Source organism: Lissotriton vulgaris, chromosome 9 (genome assembly GCF_964263255.1).
Source record: "Lissotriton vulgaris chromosome 9, aLisVul1.2, whole genome shotgun sequence".
Taxonomy (NCBI): domain Eukaryota; kingdom Metazoa; phylum Chordata; class Amphibia; order Caudata; family Salamandridae; genus Lissotriton; species Lissotriton vulgaris.
This window is the reverse complement of record NC_141697.1, coordinates 1,164,526,529-1,164,544,081: the sequence shown is the minus strand read 5'-3', so window position 1 is coordinate 1,164,544,081 and position 17,553 is coordinate 1,164,526,529. Positions and strand designations below refer to the sequence as shown.

Below are 17,553 nucleotides of genomic sequence, written 5' to 3'. Positions count from 1 at the left end.
CGCATGCAGCGATCTTGTGCTTGTGCTGCTGATGCACAGCATGTAGTGATCTTGTACTCGGTGCTGCTGATGCACATAGCATGCAGTGATCTTGTGCTCGGTGCTGCTGATGCACCACATAGCATACAGTGATCTTGTGCTCGTGCTGCTGATGCACATCGCATGCAGCGATCTTGTGCTTGTGCTGCTGATGCACAGCATGTAGTGATCTTGTACTCGGTGCTGCTGATGCACATAGCATGCAGTGATCTTGTGCTCGGTGCTGCTGATGCACCACATAGCATACAGTGATCTTGTGCTCGTGCTGCTGATGCACATCGCATGCAGCGATCTTGTGCTGCTGATGCACAGCATGTAGTGATCTTGTACTCGGTGCTGCTGATGCACATAGCATGCAGTGATCTTGTGCTCGGTGCTGCTGATGCACCACATAGCATACAGTGATCTTGTGCTCGTGCTGCTGATGCACATCGCATGCAGCGATCTTGTGCTTGTGCTGCTGATGCACAGCATGTAGTGATCTTGTACTCGGTGCTGCTGATGCACATAGCATGCAGTGATCTTGTGCTCGGTGCTGCTGATGCACCACATAGCATACAGTGATCTTGTGCTCGTGCTGCTGATGCACATCGCATGCAGCGATCTTGTGCTCGTGCTGGCGATGCATGGTGATTTTGTGCTCGGAGCTGCTGATGCACATAGCATGCAGTGATCATGTGCTCGGTGCTGCTGATGCACATAGCATGCAGTGATCTTGTGCACGGTGCTGCTGATGCGCATATCATGCAATGATCTTGTGCACAATGCTGCTGATGCGCATATCATGCAGTGATCTTGTGCACGGTGCTGCTGATGCGCATAGCATGCAGTGATCTTGTGCACGGTGCTGCTGATGCGCATAGCATGCAGTGATCTTGTGCTCGGTGCTGCTGATGCGCATAGCATGCAGTGATCTTGTGCTCGGTGCTGCTGATGTACATCGAATACAGTTATGTGCTTGGTGCTGCTGATGCACATAGCATGCAGTGATCTTGTGCGCAGTGCTGCTGATGCACATCGCATGCAGTGATATTATACTCTGTGCTGCTGATGCACATAGCATGCTGTGATCATGTGCTCGGTGCTGCTGATGCACATAGCATGCAGTGATCTTGTGCACGGTGCTGCTGATGCGCATAGCATGCAATGATCTTGTGGTCGGTGCTGCTGATGCGCATAGCATGCAGTGATCTTGTGCACAGTGCTGCTGATGCGCATAGCATGCAGTGATCTTGTGCACAGTGCTGCTGATGCGCATAGCATGCAGTGATCTTGTGCTTGTGCTACTGATGCACAGCATGTAGTGATCTTGTACTCGGTGCTGCTGATGCACATAGCATAGTGATCATCTTGTACTCTGTGTTGCTGATGCACATAGCATGCAGTGATCTTGTGCTCGGTGCTGCTGATGCACATAGGATACAGTTATGTGCGCTGAGCTGCTGATGCACATAGCATGCAGTGATCTTGTACTCGGTGCTGCTGATGCACATAGCATGCAGTGATCTTGTGCTCGGTGCTGCTGATGCCGATTGCATGCAGTGATCTTGTACTCTCTGCTGCTGATGCACATCTCATGCAGTGATCTTGCACTCGGTGCTGCTGATGCACATAGCATACAGTGATCTTGTGCTCTGTGCTGCTGATGCACATAGCATGCAGTGAGCTTTTTCTCTGTGCTGCTAACAGCAGTGATCTCGTGCTCAGTGCTGCTGATGCACATAGGATACAGTTATGGGCTCTGTGCTGCTGATGCACATAGCATGCAGTGATCTTGCGCTCGGTGCTGCTGATGCACATAGGATACAGTTATGTGCGCTGAGCTGCTGATGCACATAGCATGCAGTGATCTTGTACTCTGTGCTGCTGATGAACATAGCATGCAGTGATCTTGTGCTCGGTGCTGCTGATGCCGATTGCATGCAGTGATCTTGTACTCGGTGCTGCTGATGCACATAGCATACAGTGATCTTGTGCTCTGTGCTGCTGATGCACATAGCATGCAGTGATCTTTTACTCTGTGCTGCTGACAGCAGTGATCTTGTGCGCAGTGCTGCTGATGCACATAGCATGCAGTGATCTTGTGCACAGTGCTGCTGATACACATAGCATGCAGTGATCTTGTGCTTGGTGCTGCCGATACACATAGCATACAGTGATCTTGTGCTCGGTGCTGCTGACAGCAGTGATCTTGTGCTCAGTGCTGCTGATGCACATAGGATACAGTTTTGTGCTCTGTGCTGCTGATGCACATAGGATACAGTGATCTTGCGCTCGGTGCTGCTGATGCACATAGGATACAGTTATGTGCGCCGAGCTGCTGATGCACATAGCATGCAGTGATCTTGTACTCTCTGCTGCTGATGCACATCGCATGCAGTGATCTTGTACTCGGTGCTGCTGATGCATAGCATGCAGTGATCTTGTACTCGGTGCTGCTGATACACATAGCATACAGTGATCTTGTGATCGGTGCTGCTGACAGCAGTGATCTTGTGCTCAGTGCTGCTGATGCACATAGGATACAGTTTTGTGCTCTGTGCTGCTGATGCACATAGCATGCAGTGATCTTGCGCTCGGTGCTGCTGATGCACATAGGATACAGTTATGTGCGCTGAGCTGCTGATGCACATAGCATGCAGTGATCTTGTACTCTCTGCTGCTGATGCACATCGCATGCAGTGATCTTGTACTCGGTGCTGCTGATGCACAGCATGCAGTGATCTTGTACTCTGTGCTGCTGATACACATAGCATACAGTGATCTTGTGATCGGTGCTGCTGACAGCAGTGATCTTGTGCACAGTGCTGGTGACCGCATACTGTGATCTTGTGCACGGTGCTGCTGATGCACATAGCATGCAGTGATCTTGTGCACGGTGCTACGGATGCAAAAAGCATGCAATGATCTGTGCAGTGCTGCTGATGCACATAGCATGCAGTGATCTTGTGCTGCTGATGCGCATAGCATGCAGTGATCTTGTGCTGCTGATGCACATAGCATGCAGTGATCTTGTGCTGCTGATGCACAAAGCATGCAGTGATCTTGTGCTCTGTGCTGCTGATGTACATAGCATGCAGTGATCTTGTGCTCTGTGCTGCTGATGCACATAGTATGCAGTGATCTTGTGTTCGGTACTGCTGATGCACATAGGATACAGTTATGTGCTATGAGCTGCTGATGTACATAGCATGCAGTGAACTTGTGCTCTGAGCTGCTGATGTACATAGCATGCAGTGATCTTGTGCTCGGTGCTGCTGATGCACATAGGATACAGTTATGTGCTCTGTGCTGCTGATGCACATAGCATGCAGTGATCTTGCTCTCGGTGCTGCTGATGCGCATAGGATACAGTTATGTGCGCTGAGCTGCTGATGCACATAGCATGCAGTGATATTGTACTCGGTGCTGCTGATGCACATAGCATGCAGTGATCTTGTGCTCGGTGCTGCTGATGCCGATTGCATGCAGTGATCTTGTACTCTCTGCTGCTGATGCACATCGCATGCAGTGATCTTGTACTCGGTGCTGCTGATGCACATCGCATGCAGTGATCTTGTACTCGGTGCTGCTGATGCACAGCATGCAGTGATCTTGTATTCGGTGCTGCTGATGCACATAGCATGCAGTGATCTTGTATTCGGTGCTGCTGATACACATAGCATACAGTGATCTTGTGATCGGTGCTGCTGACAGCAGTGATCTTGTACTCTGTGCTGCTGACAGCAGTGATCTTGTGCACGGTGCTGCTGACCGCATACTGTGATCTTGTACTCGGTGCTGCTGATGCACAGCATGCAGTGATCATGTACTCTGCGCTGCTGACAGCAATGATGGTGTGCTCATGCTGCTGATGCACATAGCATGCAGTGATCTTGTGCTCGGTGATGCTGATGCACATCGCATGCAGTGATCTTGTACTCACTACTGCTGATGCACATCGCATGCAGTGATCTTGTACTCGGTGCTGCTGATGCACAGCATGCAGTGATCTTGTACTCGGTGCTGCTGATGCACATAGCATGCAGTGATCTTGTACTCGGTGCTGCTGATGCCGATTGCATGCAGTGACCTTGTACTCTCTGCTGCTGATGCACATTGCATGCAGTGATCTTGTACTCCGTGCTGCTGATGCACAGCATGCAGTGATCTTGTAATCGGTGCTGCTGATGCACATAGCATGCAGTGATCTTGTACTCTGTGCTGCTGATGCACATAGCATACAGTGATCTTGTGATCGGTGCTGCTGATGCACATGGCATATAGTAATCTTGTGCTCGATGCTGCTGATACACATAGCATGCAGTGATCTTGTGTTCGGTACTGCTGATGCACATAGGATACAGTTATGCGCTATGAGCTGCTGATGTACATAGCATGCAGTGAACTTGTGCTCTGAGCTGCTGATGTACATAGCATGCAGTGATCTTGTGCTCGGTGCTGCTGACAGCAGTGATCTTGTGCTCAGTGCTGCTGATGCACATAGGATACAGTTATGTGCTCTGTGCTGCTGATGCACATAGCATGCAGTGATCTTGCGCTCGGTGCTGCTGATGCGCATAGGATACAGTTATGTGCGCTGAGCTGCTGATGCACATAGCATGCAGTGATCTTGTACTCGGTGCTGCTGATGCACATAGCATGCAGTGATCTTGTGCTCGGTGCTGCTGATGCCGATTGCATGCAGTGATTTTGTACTCTCTGCTGCTGATGCACATCGCATGCAGTGATCTTGTACTCGGTGCTGCTGATGCACAGCATGCAGTGACCTTGTATTCGGTGCTGCTGATGCACATAGCATGCAGTGATCTTGTATTTGGTGCTGCTGATACACATAGCATACAGTGATCTTGTGATCGGTGCTGCTGACAGCAGTGATCTTGTACTCTGTGCTGCTGACAGCAGTGATCTTGTGCACGGTGCTGCTGACCGCATACTGTGATCTTGTACTCGTTGCTGCTGATGCACAGCATGCAGTGATCATATACTCTGCGCTGCTGACAGCAATGATGGTGTGCTCATGCTGCTGATGCACATAGCATGCAGTGATCTTGTGCTCGGTGCTGCGGATGCACATAGGATACAGTTATGTGCCCGGTGCTGCTGATGCACATGCATGCAGTGATCTTGTGCGCGGTGCTGCTGATGCACATCGCATGCAGTGATCATGTGCTCAGTGCTGCTGATGCACATAGCATGCAATGATCTTGTGCACAGTGCTGCTGATGCGCATAGCATGCAGTGATCTTGTGCACAGTGCTGCTGATGCACATAGCATGCAGTGATCTTGTGCTCGGTGCTGCTGATGCGCATAGCATGCAGTGATCTTGTGCTCGGTGCTGCTGATGCGCATAGCATGCAGTGATCTTGTGCTCGGTGCTGCTGATGCGCATAGCATGCAGTGATCTTGTGCTCGGTGCTGCTGATGCGCATAGCATGCAGTGATCTTGTGCTTGGTGCTGCTGATGCACATAGCATGCAGTGATCTTGTGCTTGGTGCTGCTGATGCACATAGCATGCAGTGATCTTGTGCTTGGTGCTGCTGATGCACATAGCATGCAGTGATCTTGTGCTCGGTGCTGCTGATGCACATAGCATACAGTGATCATCTTGTACTCTGTTGCTGATGCACATAGCATGCAGTGATCTTGTGCTCGGTGCAGCTGATGCACATAGCATGCAGTGATCTTGTGCTTGGTGCTGCTGATGCACATAGCATGCAGTGATCTTGTGCTCGGTGCTGCTGATGCACATAGCATGCAGTGATCTTGTGCTTGGTGTTGCTGATGCACATAGCATGCAGTGATCTTGTGCGCGGTGCTGCTGATGCACATAGCATGCTGTGATCATGTGCTCGGTGCTGCTGATGCACATAGCATGCTGTGATCATGTGCTCGGTGCTGCTGATGCACATAGCATGCAGTGATCTTGTACTCTGTGCTGCTGATGCACATAGCATACAGTGATCTTGTGATCGGTGCTGCTGATGCACATGGCATATAGTAATCTTGTGCTCGATGCTGCTGATACACATAGCATGCAGTGATCTTGTGTTCGGTACTGCTGATGCACATAGGATACAGTTATGTGCTATGAGCTGCTGATGTACATAGCATGCAGTGAACTTGTGCTCTGAGCTGCTGATGTACATAGCATGCAGTGATCTTGTGCTCGGTGCTGCTGACAGCAGTGATCTTGTGCTCAGTGCTGCTGATGCACATAGGATACAGTTATGTGCTCTGTGCTGCTGATGCACATAGCATGCAGTGATCTTGCGCTCGGTGCTGCCGATGCGCATAGCATGCAGTGATCTTGTGCTTGTGCTGCTGATGCACAGCATGTAGTGATCTTGTACTCGGTGCTGCTGATGCACATAGCATAGTGATCATCTTGTACTCTGTGTTGCTGATGCACATAGCATGCAGTGATCTTGTGCTTGGTGCTGCTGATGCACCACATAGCATACAGTGATCTTGTGCTCGTGCTGCTGATGCACATCGCATGCAGCGATCTTGTGCTTGTGCTACTGATGCACAGCATGTAGTGATCTTGTACTCGGTGCTGCTGATGCACATAGCATGCAGTGATCTTGTGCTCGGTGCTGCTGATGCACATAGCATGCAGTGATCTTGTGCTCGGTGCTGCGGATGCACATAGGATACAGTTATGTGCTCGGTGCTGCTGATGCACATAGCATGCAGTGATCTTGTGCGCGGTGCTGCTGATGCACATCGCATGCAGTGATCATGTGCTCGGTGCTGCTGATGCACATCGCATGCAGTGATCATGTGCTCAATGCTGCTGATGCACATAGCATGAAATGATCTTGTGCACAGTGCTGCTGATGCGCATAGCATGCAGTGATCTTGTGCACAGTGCTGCTGATGCACATAGCATGCAGTGATCTTGTGCTCGGTGCTGCTGATGCGCATAGCATGCAGTGATCTTGTGCTCGGTGCTGCTGATGCGCATAGCATGCAGTGATCTTGTGCTTGGTGCTGCTGATGCACATAGCATGCAGTGATCTTGTGCTTGGTGCTGCTGATGCACATAGCATGCAGTGATCTTGTGCTTGGTGCTGCTGATGCACATAGCATGCAGTGATCTTGTGCTCGGTGCTGCTGATGCACATAGCATACAGTGATCATCTTGTACTCTGTTGCTGATGCACATAGCATGCAGTGATCTTGTGCTCGGTGCAGCTGATGCACATAGCATGCAGTGATCTTGTGCTTGGTGCTGCTGATGCACATAGCATGCAGTGATCTTGTGCTCGGTGCTGCTGATGCACATAGCATGCAGTGATCTTGTGCTTGGTGTTGCTGATGCACATAGCATGCAGTGATCTTGTGCGCGGTGCTGCTGATGCACATAGCATGCTGTGATCATGTGCTCGGTGCTGCTGATGCACATAGCATGCTGTGATCATGTGCTCGGTGCTGCTGATGCACATAGCATGCAGTGATCTTGTGCGCGGTGCTGCTGATGTACATAGCATGCTGTGATCATGTGCTCGGTGCTGCTGATGCACATAGCATGCAGTGATCTTGTGCTCGGTGCTGCTGATGCACATAGCATGCAGTGATCTTGTGCTCGGTGCTGCTGATGCACATAGCATGCAGTGATATTGTGCTCGGTGCTGCTGATGCACATAGCATGCAGTGATCTTTTGCACAGTTGGAGATAGTCCAAGGAGCGCCCTCGCCATTTGTACAATTTCCAATCTCATCTTCCTCACCCTCTACCCAATCAGCCAGTAATAACAGAGTACAAGGCAATGCAGCTATGTAATGCATTGAGTGCAATAGATTTAGAATACCGTATTTGCAATTCAGACATGAAGGCCATGGCCATATCAAGGAATAAGGCCGAAGGCAGAGCTCCTTTATAAGTCACGGAAAACCAAGGGGACCTGCACGAATCCTAATATGTGCAAAAGGCGGTACTTCATCCTTCAAAAATAGGGTCACATCACCCCTCCCAAACACCACTTAAATCCATAGCGTGGTGTTATTTCATAAGAAGGAGATAGGACAAGAGTATAATTTAAGAGTAAAATTAGAATCTCTAGTGGAAAATTAAACCCACCACTGAGCAGTTAGATATTTGTTACAAAAGATATTTTACTTATCAGTTTACAAGTCGGATTTAAAAAAGCTGCAGCTCAGAATGAGCAGAGAAACTATTTTTCCTATGAATACTCAAAGAAAGGAAAAAATATACGTTTTCATAAATATCTCCATGCTGCATATCACTGTTCACCTAGAAAAACCGCAGGAGGAAGAAAAACAGAGGTTTTAGTTGATGATGCTGCGTTTTGCCTTTCTCCGGGGCAGCTGGCTCTGGTAAGGCGTTGTGACGTCAGAAATACGCTATAAAATGTTATTACGGATGAGCAGCTACCTCATCCAGACTAAGTGCGTCACAAGCCGCCTGTAACAAATTAGAGACGAGGTTTTATGCAGGGTTGCCATTAAATGCTGAATTATTCACTATACCATACTAAGAAAATATATGTATAGATCCACAGCCTCCGTAATGCGCCTCGATGCCATACCCGTAAGTACTAGTGTATTCGATCTAAAATAAAACTCCTACAAACAGCAGCTCTCTGGGGAGGGGGTGTGAGGAAAGCGCGTCGCGCGTCACGCGTTTCCGTGGAAGCCCAGCTGTCCTTCCGCCCCCTCCCCGCCCCATGATGGCCGTCTACTCCAGACGTCCACTTGAAGCAGACAAGTGAGGTCACGGGAGCGGGAGAGCCCAGATTCTGGGAAAACATCCCCGACGTTATGTAACCGCATCCTGCGCGCTGGCAGCCACTTAGAGGACTTGAGCAGGCACATGAACATAATCTTACAATGCGTGGGCTTTGAGCACCACCATGTGTCGAGACGGGGTATAACAGGAAGCCCATCTATCTGTAGTGAATTGCTGTGGTCGCGCGACCCCCTCCCCTCTTTATCAACTTTAAGGAGCGCACGGTCTCTGCAGTAGGACGAAAAGCTCAATCAAAAAAAAAAAAGTGTATATAAATCAACAGATCTCGACACCGACAGGTCATAGCGGGACAGCTGCGTTCTAATACATTTTAAAATGGTGTTCTTGGTAGGTTTAAAGACGCGCCCTAGGGGGAATCCGCCCAGTATATTCCTAAGGAGTCACACATTTCATTGGCTGGCTAAGTAATCCCAGCCCGGTGCCCACACTGGGCAGAATGGCAGTACATTTCCATGCAATGGTATAAAAATAAGTGACACAGGGAATAATCGATGGACAACATTCCGTTCCCCTTTTACACCTATACATTTTAACCCTGCTTTCACACCGGCGGCGCTCGAGGGCCCCTTCGATGCTTGGAGAGAGGGGAGCTGCCTAGCGCTTACACACTTATTTCATGGCTCTGCCGCGCTTACTTTTGGTAATTGTATGAGGGACTATGGGGTACAGAGGACTGAACGATTCCACCATACCCAGCTCCTGCACTGGGCTTTGCCCCCCACGGTGAGAGACTTCGCTACTAGGCCCCCCACGCCATTTGAAACCTTCTTGTCAAAGACCTCTGCGATGCGAGGAGTCATTTCCTTTATCTATGGTCTCCTCCTGTCTACTGCCATATCCCCTAGACCTCGCTACATGTCCTTATGGGACGGGTTACTGGGCTGAGATATCACTGACTCTGATTGGTCTCACCTGTGGTCTGACATAGCAAAACACAACCACTCGGTGGGACTCCGGGAGGCCCATCTCAAAACAATGATGGACTGGTACATGTACCCAGCCAAGCTACAGCGGATCTTCCATGGTTCTACTGACGGGTGCTGGAGGGGATGCGGCCTGCTGGGGGACTTCCGTCACATTTGGTGGGACTGCCCTGTTATCCGTCCATACTGGGATGAGATATCTCGCATCAAAGAGATTTTGGGCTACCCGATAGCAGATTCGTTGGCGCATATCCTGCTGGGCCTTATAGACCCCGGCCCTTGAGTTCCACACCAAAGCAGATAAGAAGATTCTGTGGCTCTGTATAGGGGCAGCCAAGACAACCCTGGCTGCGGCTTGGAAACAGAAAGAGGCCCCTGCGATCTCCCTATGGCATGCGAGACTCTGGCGCTTGTTGAGTGTGGAAAGAATGGCTGACATCTTAGATGATATTAAAAATTTTGAATTTCGCTGGGGCCCACTGGTTCAGTTTCTTTCCTCCGGGCTACCGTCTGCGGTGTGCCCACCCAATGTTTGACCTCTCCATTTGTTCCAATTGTAATTAATCCTCTATCCAGACTGGATCCTACCCACAGGAAGTGCTACCACCACTGGGGTGGGGGGTGTAGATTGGGGGTTACGCGGGGGGGGGGGATTTTTCTAGTTATGTTTCAATGACGTTCCGTCACTCTGCCGCTGTGGTTCTATTGTTAACGTGAGGGGCAGGACAGACCAGGCCCCTTGAGACCATTGCTCAGCGACGACCCACGTTTCTAATGATGCATAAACGCTGCTGATTGACTAATCGAAGGTGGGCCCGTGCCACACTCCGTGGTTCCCGTGGTTCCCTCTGCGCCATGGCCGCCACTGGCATTGTCCTAGGTTTCCTCTAGAGGTCATGAACTATATATTGTCTGGGTTCCTCATCTGCCCCCTGCGCGGGTAGTTGTGCAGGATTGTCGCATGTTTTTTTTTTAATACTAAAAATGCTAATAAACACTTGACAAAAAAAATAAGTGACATCCGAGCCCCATCATTGCTGCTTTGGGGGAAAGTGAGGCCTCGGGTAATTAGGGACACGTACCCGGTGTAACCTTCGGTGAATACGAGAATTCTGGATACAACAGTCACTGCATTAAGGAAGTGTTTCGAAAACCAAGCCCTCACCCATCCAAAAAAAGGCCCAATAACTTGCCTCGAACCCTATAAGTGGCGTTCTCATTTGCGTATCAGATCTGTAGGCTTTTAAAACATTCTGAGAGGTAAACACACACAGGCACACGTGCATGATTTCTGCAGGAGGAGAGTGTCGGACAAGGCTCGACCCAAGCGGCTGCCAGTTCTAAATAAGGAGGAAACCTGCACAAGGATCAACCGGGTCGAACCGGGACAGAAAATAGGACCCGGCAACAAAATAAAGTGATCCCTGCCCCTCGTAGTGAATGAGATGGCTAAAAAAGTGGCCCACTTTACAACTCGAGGCAGTTTCAAAATGTAAAAGACACGCTGTATAGGGGTTTTGCATGGTATAAGGATGCTGCACGCATTTGTGCAGGGAATGTTTGTGGTAATACCCGCGAGAAATCTGTTAAATCCGGCGACACACACCATAGCAAAGAGGTCCGCCAGTTTTAGGGTGGTGTGATAAAGTACACATTCTAGATCCGAATGAGAAAGAGCAACTACTTGTGGGAGGTAAAGTAAACGTGGGTGAAATTATGTTCAATAAGGTCCTTATTTTTTTGGTGAAAAGATAGGCAATTTACGAAATTTCAAACATAAAATTAAACTCCAAGAGGGAGCTATACCCACAATACACAAAGTCAGGGAGGTCCCTATTTGTTAAGAGAAGAGGTGGCAATGGAATTGGAAAAGGTAATTGCAGCCAACATAATGGAGCCTACAGAAGGTTCAGCTACGTGTCACCTCAAGTGATGGCATGCCATAGTAATGGAAAGTTAAGTTTATGTGCTGATTTGCATCACCTGAACACTAATATTTGTTGATCAATTTCCATTGCCTAGAATTAACGAAATGTTATCTTTGTTGAAAGGTGCCAAGTGGTTCTCCATCATCAATCTATCAGCGTCATATCACGAAATTTCATGGTCTGAGGACAAAGAAGAATTCACAGCATTTATTACACCGCAGGGTTGCTATACGTTTACTTTAAATACATGCCATTTGAGTTGTTATCTGCAACAACCTTTTGGAAAAATGAAGTGTGAACATTTCTCAACACTACATACTTGTTTTTCGGGAAGAATAAATCCGATCATGATCAGTGTTTGGAAGCGGTATTAAGCATTTTGGAGTCACAAGGTTTGACAATTGAATTTTCAAAGTGCTAATTTGAGGAGAACAGTGCCACTTATTTACGACATTCAACTGCGATGGAATTCGACCCAAACCATCTTTGGTGGATGCTATTCAGAATTTGCCAGCTCCTATTTGTAAAGAAGCAAGATCATTTGTAGGGATGGCAGAGTTCTGTTCGAAATATATTTCCAATGTTGTTGCAAAAACATATCGCATTAGAAAATAGATGAAACAAAGTGTAAATTTGAATGGACGGATGAGTAGGATTTGAATTTTCGTAATGTTGAAAGGGTGCATTTGCGAATGTAACATCTCTTAAAAGTTTTGAACCTATTGCATATTGTATGATCACAACTGATGCCAGCAGAAAAGGATTAGGGTACAGTTTTACTTCAAGTAGAAATGGATGGAAGTGAATATATAATTGTTTATGCTTCTAGATCTTTGTCCATTTTTCAAGTTGTATTTGTACCTAGTAAAGAAAATGTGATTGCTGATTTTCCATCTATAATCTTAAAGCAGATAAGAAGTGTGTGAGGCTAAGTTTTGGAATGATGCCCAGATTGCTTGTGTGCAGGATACTGGTAGGGTTTGTATTAAGGGGGTAATATGGGAACCTGAATATAAGAAAGATTATGTATTATTAGAGGTTATTGAATATCTTCTAAAGGTACGACCAAGCAAAGTTGCGTTGGTGGCTTATTTGAAACTTTTGCGAGGTGAGATCAGAAATCTGTACAATGAGGACATTTTGGAATTGTGAAAACTAAGCAAACTTAAAACTTCATTTTGGTGGCCAGGTATGGATATGGAAATCGAAAGACATGCACATTTCTAAGGTTTGTAAAACTGCAGCCAAGTCTTTAATCACCTTAAACCCCACTATGGGAGTGTTTTTGAAACCAACATCACTGTGGGACTCTGTTGACATTGATATAATGGGTCCATTTGGAGAGTCGTACAAGTTTGTTTTGGTGTTAATTGATATATTAACAAGGTGAACGGTTATCAAGATTGTTGAAAAAGTGGATATGGATCTTCTGAATTTTTTGGGATCAGATATTTTTGGTTGAGGGTATTCCAACTAATTTAAGTGATAATGGAGTTCAAATTACATCTGACAAGACAAAGGAGGGTTAACAGACTTTGTATAAAAGATAAACGCACAACTTTATATAATCGCAATAGTAATGGAAATACTAGTAATGGCAGACATCAAGCGATGCAGACCTGGCTCTGTATCAGAGTCCAGGATTACTCTGGGGTTGGTGCTGTCAGGAACTACAACAGCCAATCCCAACGAAGGTTGTGGATTTGCGGCTGGAGTCCGGATCCAGGGATGAAGACTGAGGGCTCGACTAACGCCAAGAGCAAACCTGCAAGCAGTAACCCAGGGGGGCATCTAACAAACCAGTGGGGCGCAAAGGCTCCCCAGAGAAGTCGAGTTGCCCAAACAGGACGTGCATGGTCTCAGAACGGAGTTGAACAGTGGCTGCACCGGCAAATTCAGGGAGGCATAGAGTGAACCCAGACTCAGGCTTCGCAAGTGAAGTGTGGGAGCATGCCTAAAATTGTGGTGGCATTCCCGCGTCCTGTCCGTTTATTTGAACCAGCGTGAAGTCTAAGAGCTCTTTGACTTCTTGCGCTTGTGGGAATTACCCAAGGACTACTTCGACTGCGACGACTGACACGAACGACTCCAGAGAATGGGCCCAGGACCTTCAAAGCAACTCGAGCAGGATGGAGTCGCCTGTTGTCGAGCAGCCAGGAGCTTAATCGTCCACACCCAAATCAATTTACGATTCATAGTGCGGTAGTGGGGACAAGCCTTGGAGTCCTGTTCCTGAAAAGTGACTAGGGTAGCTCTTCCGGCTCCACGCTGATGGTGCGAAAGAAAGGAACTGAAATCCTTGTGATATGGTGACACCTACATAGGCACAGCACACGTCGCTTCCAGCTCCGACAAGGCCTTCGCAGTCATTTGATTTCACCTTCTCGTACACAGGGACACTGCCCAAGATTTTCAGAATTCAGTCTGATGCCTGGTGAATATATATATCTATATATATTTTTTAATTTTCTAAAAAATACTCATATGACCTCCGTAGATAAAACCACCTCTCCATCTGCACCACAATTGTTGCTCTTATCTAAGGGGTCGAGGCTCAGCTGATGCTATTTATGCGAAGCCCAGCCACACCACACATTGTGAGCTGACCAAGAGGTATAATCATTGGATTGTACAAAAGTAATTTAAACAGCAACAGTACAATCTAACAGATTCCAAAACACCCAAGTCTGCTCTATCCCTATTTTGATTGACCTTTTGGTCAAAATCCCTAAAGTATCGTACCGCATTCCACCAGGCTCTCCAGGTTGGGGGCAAAGCTTGGCGCTATAGCTTACAAATATCCCTTCTTGCCAAAAAAACTAGAAAAAATCCCAACTTACTTTGAAGCCCCGGGAGCCCCAGCACCCCTTCAGGTTTCAATATAATATCAAAAAAAGAATTAGAGGGGCTTACCTCAACCTCCATGCCCAGCACATCAGACAGGGTCTTACCCACACTGCCCCAAAATTCTTGAATCATGGGGCAAGCCACAAAAATGTGAACGTCATCCGCTTTTGGGACTCCACATCTTGTTCACTTAGCCTCTCCATTACCCCTTAGTTTGGCGAGCTTAACCGGCGACCAGTATATCCTGTGGAGTATAAAAAAGTGATTCTTCCTGACTTCAGCAGATTTAATCAATGAGGATACTGGCCATACATTTTCCAGATCTTCACTCGGCAAGCACTTCTCCCAGACCAGGTATGGAAGCTCCATTTTTCTATCCGCTGCCACAAGAAGATGATGGTACCACAGTCCTACTTCCTTTTTCTTAACAGTTGGGTCTTGCAACTCATCATCCATGGAGGTATCCTCTGAGATTAACCAACCTTGGCTCTTACACCTTGAAGAGATTTGGTAGAATTTAAATCTGGAGAGGGCTCCACTAGTGAGGTTCCACCAGACATCCCAGGGGTAACAGTTATTGCCATCAATTATATCCTTCCAGTGTGAAACTCCAGCATCCTTTAATGGCTGAGCTAGTGCGTCTAAAAGGCATTCTGGTGTTCCTGGGTAATCCCACACTGGAGCCCATTCACTATAATAGGTCAGTCTTAAACATGCCAGACACTCCGTCCATAGCTTAGCCGCCATAGATCGTCTTCAGCCTAATCTTTTAAAAATATTTAGGGGCTCAAAAATGTATACATAGAACCTACCTCATCTAGATCTAAAAGCATAGCTTTAAACAAACTGCCAATCAGGAAACTATCTGGTTTCAAAAGTAACATCCTGCAGTTTAATTGATATGCCAAACAGTACAACTGAAGGTCCGGCAAACCCAAACATCCCTTAGCCAGTTTCCGCCTTAGTTTCTTCCAGAACAGCCTGATCCCTTTAGCTGCCCAGATAAACAAGGAGATTCTACCCTGCATTTTAAGATCAGTTTTATCAAATTCCAAGGGAATATTGTTGAAAAGGTAGGCGTACTTGGGGAGGACACAGATTTTAATCGGATTGACTATCCCGTAATAGGATAACAGTAAGCTTTGCCATCTCTTCAATAAATTCCCCACCTCCCTTGAAACTTTATCTAGGTTTGTTTTGGGGATCTTACCTATGTCCTGGGTTATTACTCCTAAGTATCTTCGCTCCTTAGCAAGCCTCACCCCTGTGCTGGGTTGTTCCAAGCCATAATATCGGTCTTATCACAATTGACTTGATACCCCAGCACTTTACCAAAAGCCTGTACTTCAACCAGTAGCGCAGATAGCACAGGGTTGACATTGGAAAATAAAATAAGATCGTCCACATACAATGCTACCTTCCTAGTAACCCCATTAACTTTAAAAGGGGAAATGTCATTCTGCCTTACACTTTGGACCAAAGGCTTGATGTACAGATCGAAAAGAATGGGGAATAATGGACACACTTCTCTTGTGCCTCACTGAATTGTTACCGCCGCAGTGAGATTACCGTTAACCAAGATCTTGGTCCGGGGGAATTATATTTTTTTTAAAGATTTCCCTAAAATTATCTCCAAAACCAAAAGCCTTAAAGGTGTTATTTAAGTAGTGCCAATTAACTTGGTTGAAGGCTTTTGTAGCATCAACAGTAATAATGGAAAGGGGAACCCCTTGCGTTGTTGCCAGATCGACCAAACCTATTAAGGAATAAACCAAATCCAGCATTTGCCTGCCCGGTAAAAAAACCTTTTGATCTTTATGAATTATTGACCACACTATCTTACTAAACCGAGCATTTAATATACCTGCAAAAATCTTAACACAATTTAGTATTGATATGGGGCGATCGGATTGACACGGAGTTGGGTCCTTCCCGGGCTTCAAAGTAAGGGTAATAACAGCCAAACTCCATAAATCCGGCAGAGGTGAACTCCCTCCAAGGATCTCATTAAACAATATCAGCCAGATCGGGATAATTTCCATCAGATATTAACGTATAGACCTCTGTTGGGATTGCATCGAGTCCCGCTGCTTTCCCTTTTTTAGATTTATTTAGAATTGCAAGTATTTCACTCTCCTCTGGATTTGGCTAGTCAGACAATTCTCACCCAAGATATAATTTTGGTAATTGTTTCTTAGACCGCCACTGATCTATAACCTCGTTCTCGAACGTTAACTCCTCACTGTACAAGCCTTGAAAGAATTCCACAAAAGCTTTCTCAATGTCCCTTCTTTCCTCCACCATTTTGGAGCCTGTCACAATCTGGTTGATAAATTACGAGATCTATCAGCTCTGCTTTTCATGGCAAGTATTTTACCACAATTCTCACACTTGTCAAAATCACTCCTCTTACTTGCCTCCCACGTTTGGAGCATAATTGCTTCAGTTTTATGCCTAAACTTTACCTGTAAATCCTCAACCCTAGCTAATAGAGTTTTTCTCTTCATCGGCCACCTGCCCCCTTTTTAAGGCTGTCTCTGCAAAAGCTAGTTGCTTTTCGAAATCAACAATTTCGCTTTTTTCTGATCTGGCCCATCCAGCAACTGCACACTTTAAGGTCCCCCTAAGCCAGGACTTAAAGGTATCCCACACTGTATGCAACGGGGCAGAGTATCAGGGGCGGCCTTAGGCTTGTGCAAGCTGTGCACCTGCACAGGGCCACCAAACCCCAGGGGCCACCACGCCAATATATATCCTTAATATAATAATCCTCTAAAGATGGATACATATTTGCGTTGCGGCCCCTGGCAGGGATTTGGCAGCCTCTGGCTCTGTTCCACTTCCAAACACCCTGACCCCCCCCCCCCCTCTTCACTGGTCTCTGCGCTCCGCCCAGCCCCCCTCTTCCGGGGCCCCCTACCTACGCTCCCAACCCAGGGCCGCCATAAGCCTAGAGTCGCCCCTGAGAGTATAGGTTATATTGAAAAAAGGTAGCTGTTTCTCTCTTTAGTAAATCAGGGGTCGAAGGTTGGAAAAGA

At 47.2% G+C, this 17,553-nt stretch overlaps 1 protein-coding gene across 1 annotated transcript in view; it reads right to left on the bottom strand.

The window, feature by feature from the left end:
- The window catches only part of ITPR1 (inositol 1,4,5-trisphosphate receptor type 1), a 1,666,678-nt gene that overhangs the window by 605,076 nt on the left and 1,044,049 nt on the right, over positions 1-17,553 (bottom strand). The window contains exon 38 of the mRNA XM_086939209.1: positions 14,826-14,854. Within this exon, the coding sequence (XP_086795335.1) occupies positions 14,826-14,854 (29 nt within the window). The remainder of the gene's footprint in view (positions 1-14,825; positions 14,855-17,553) is intronic.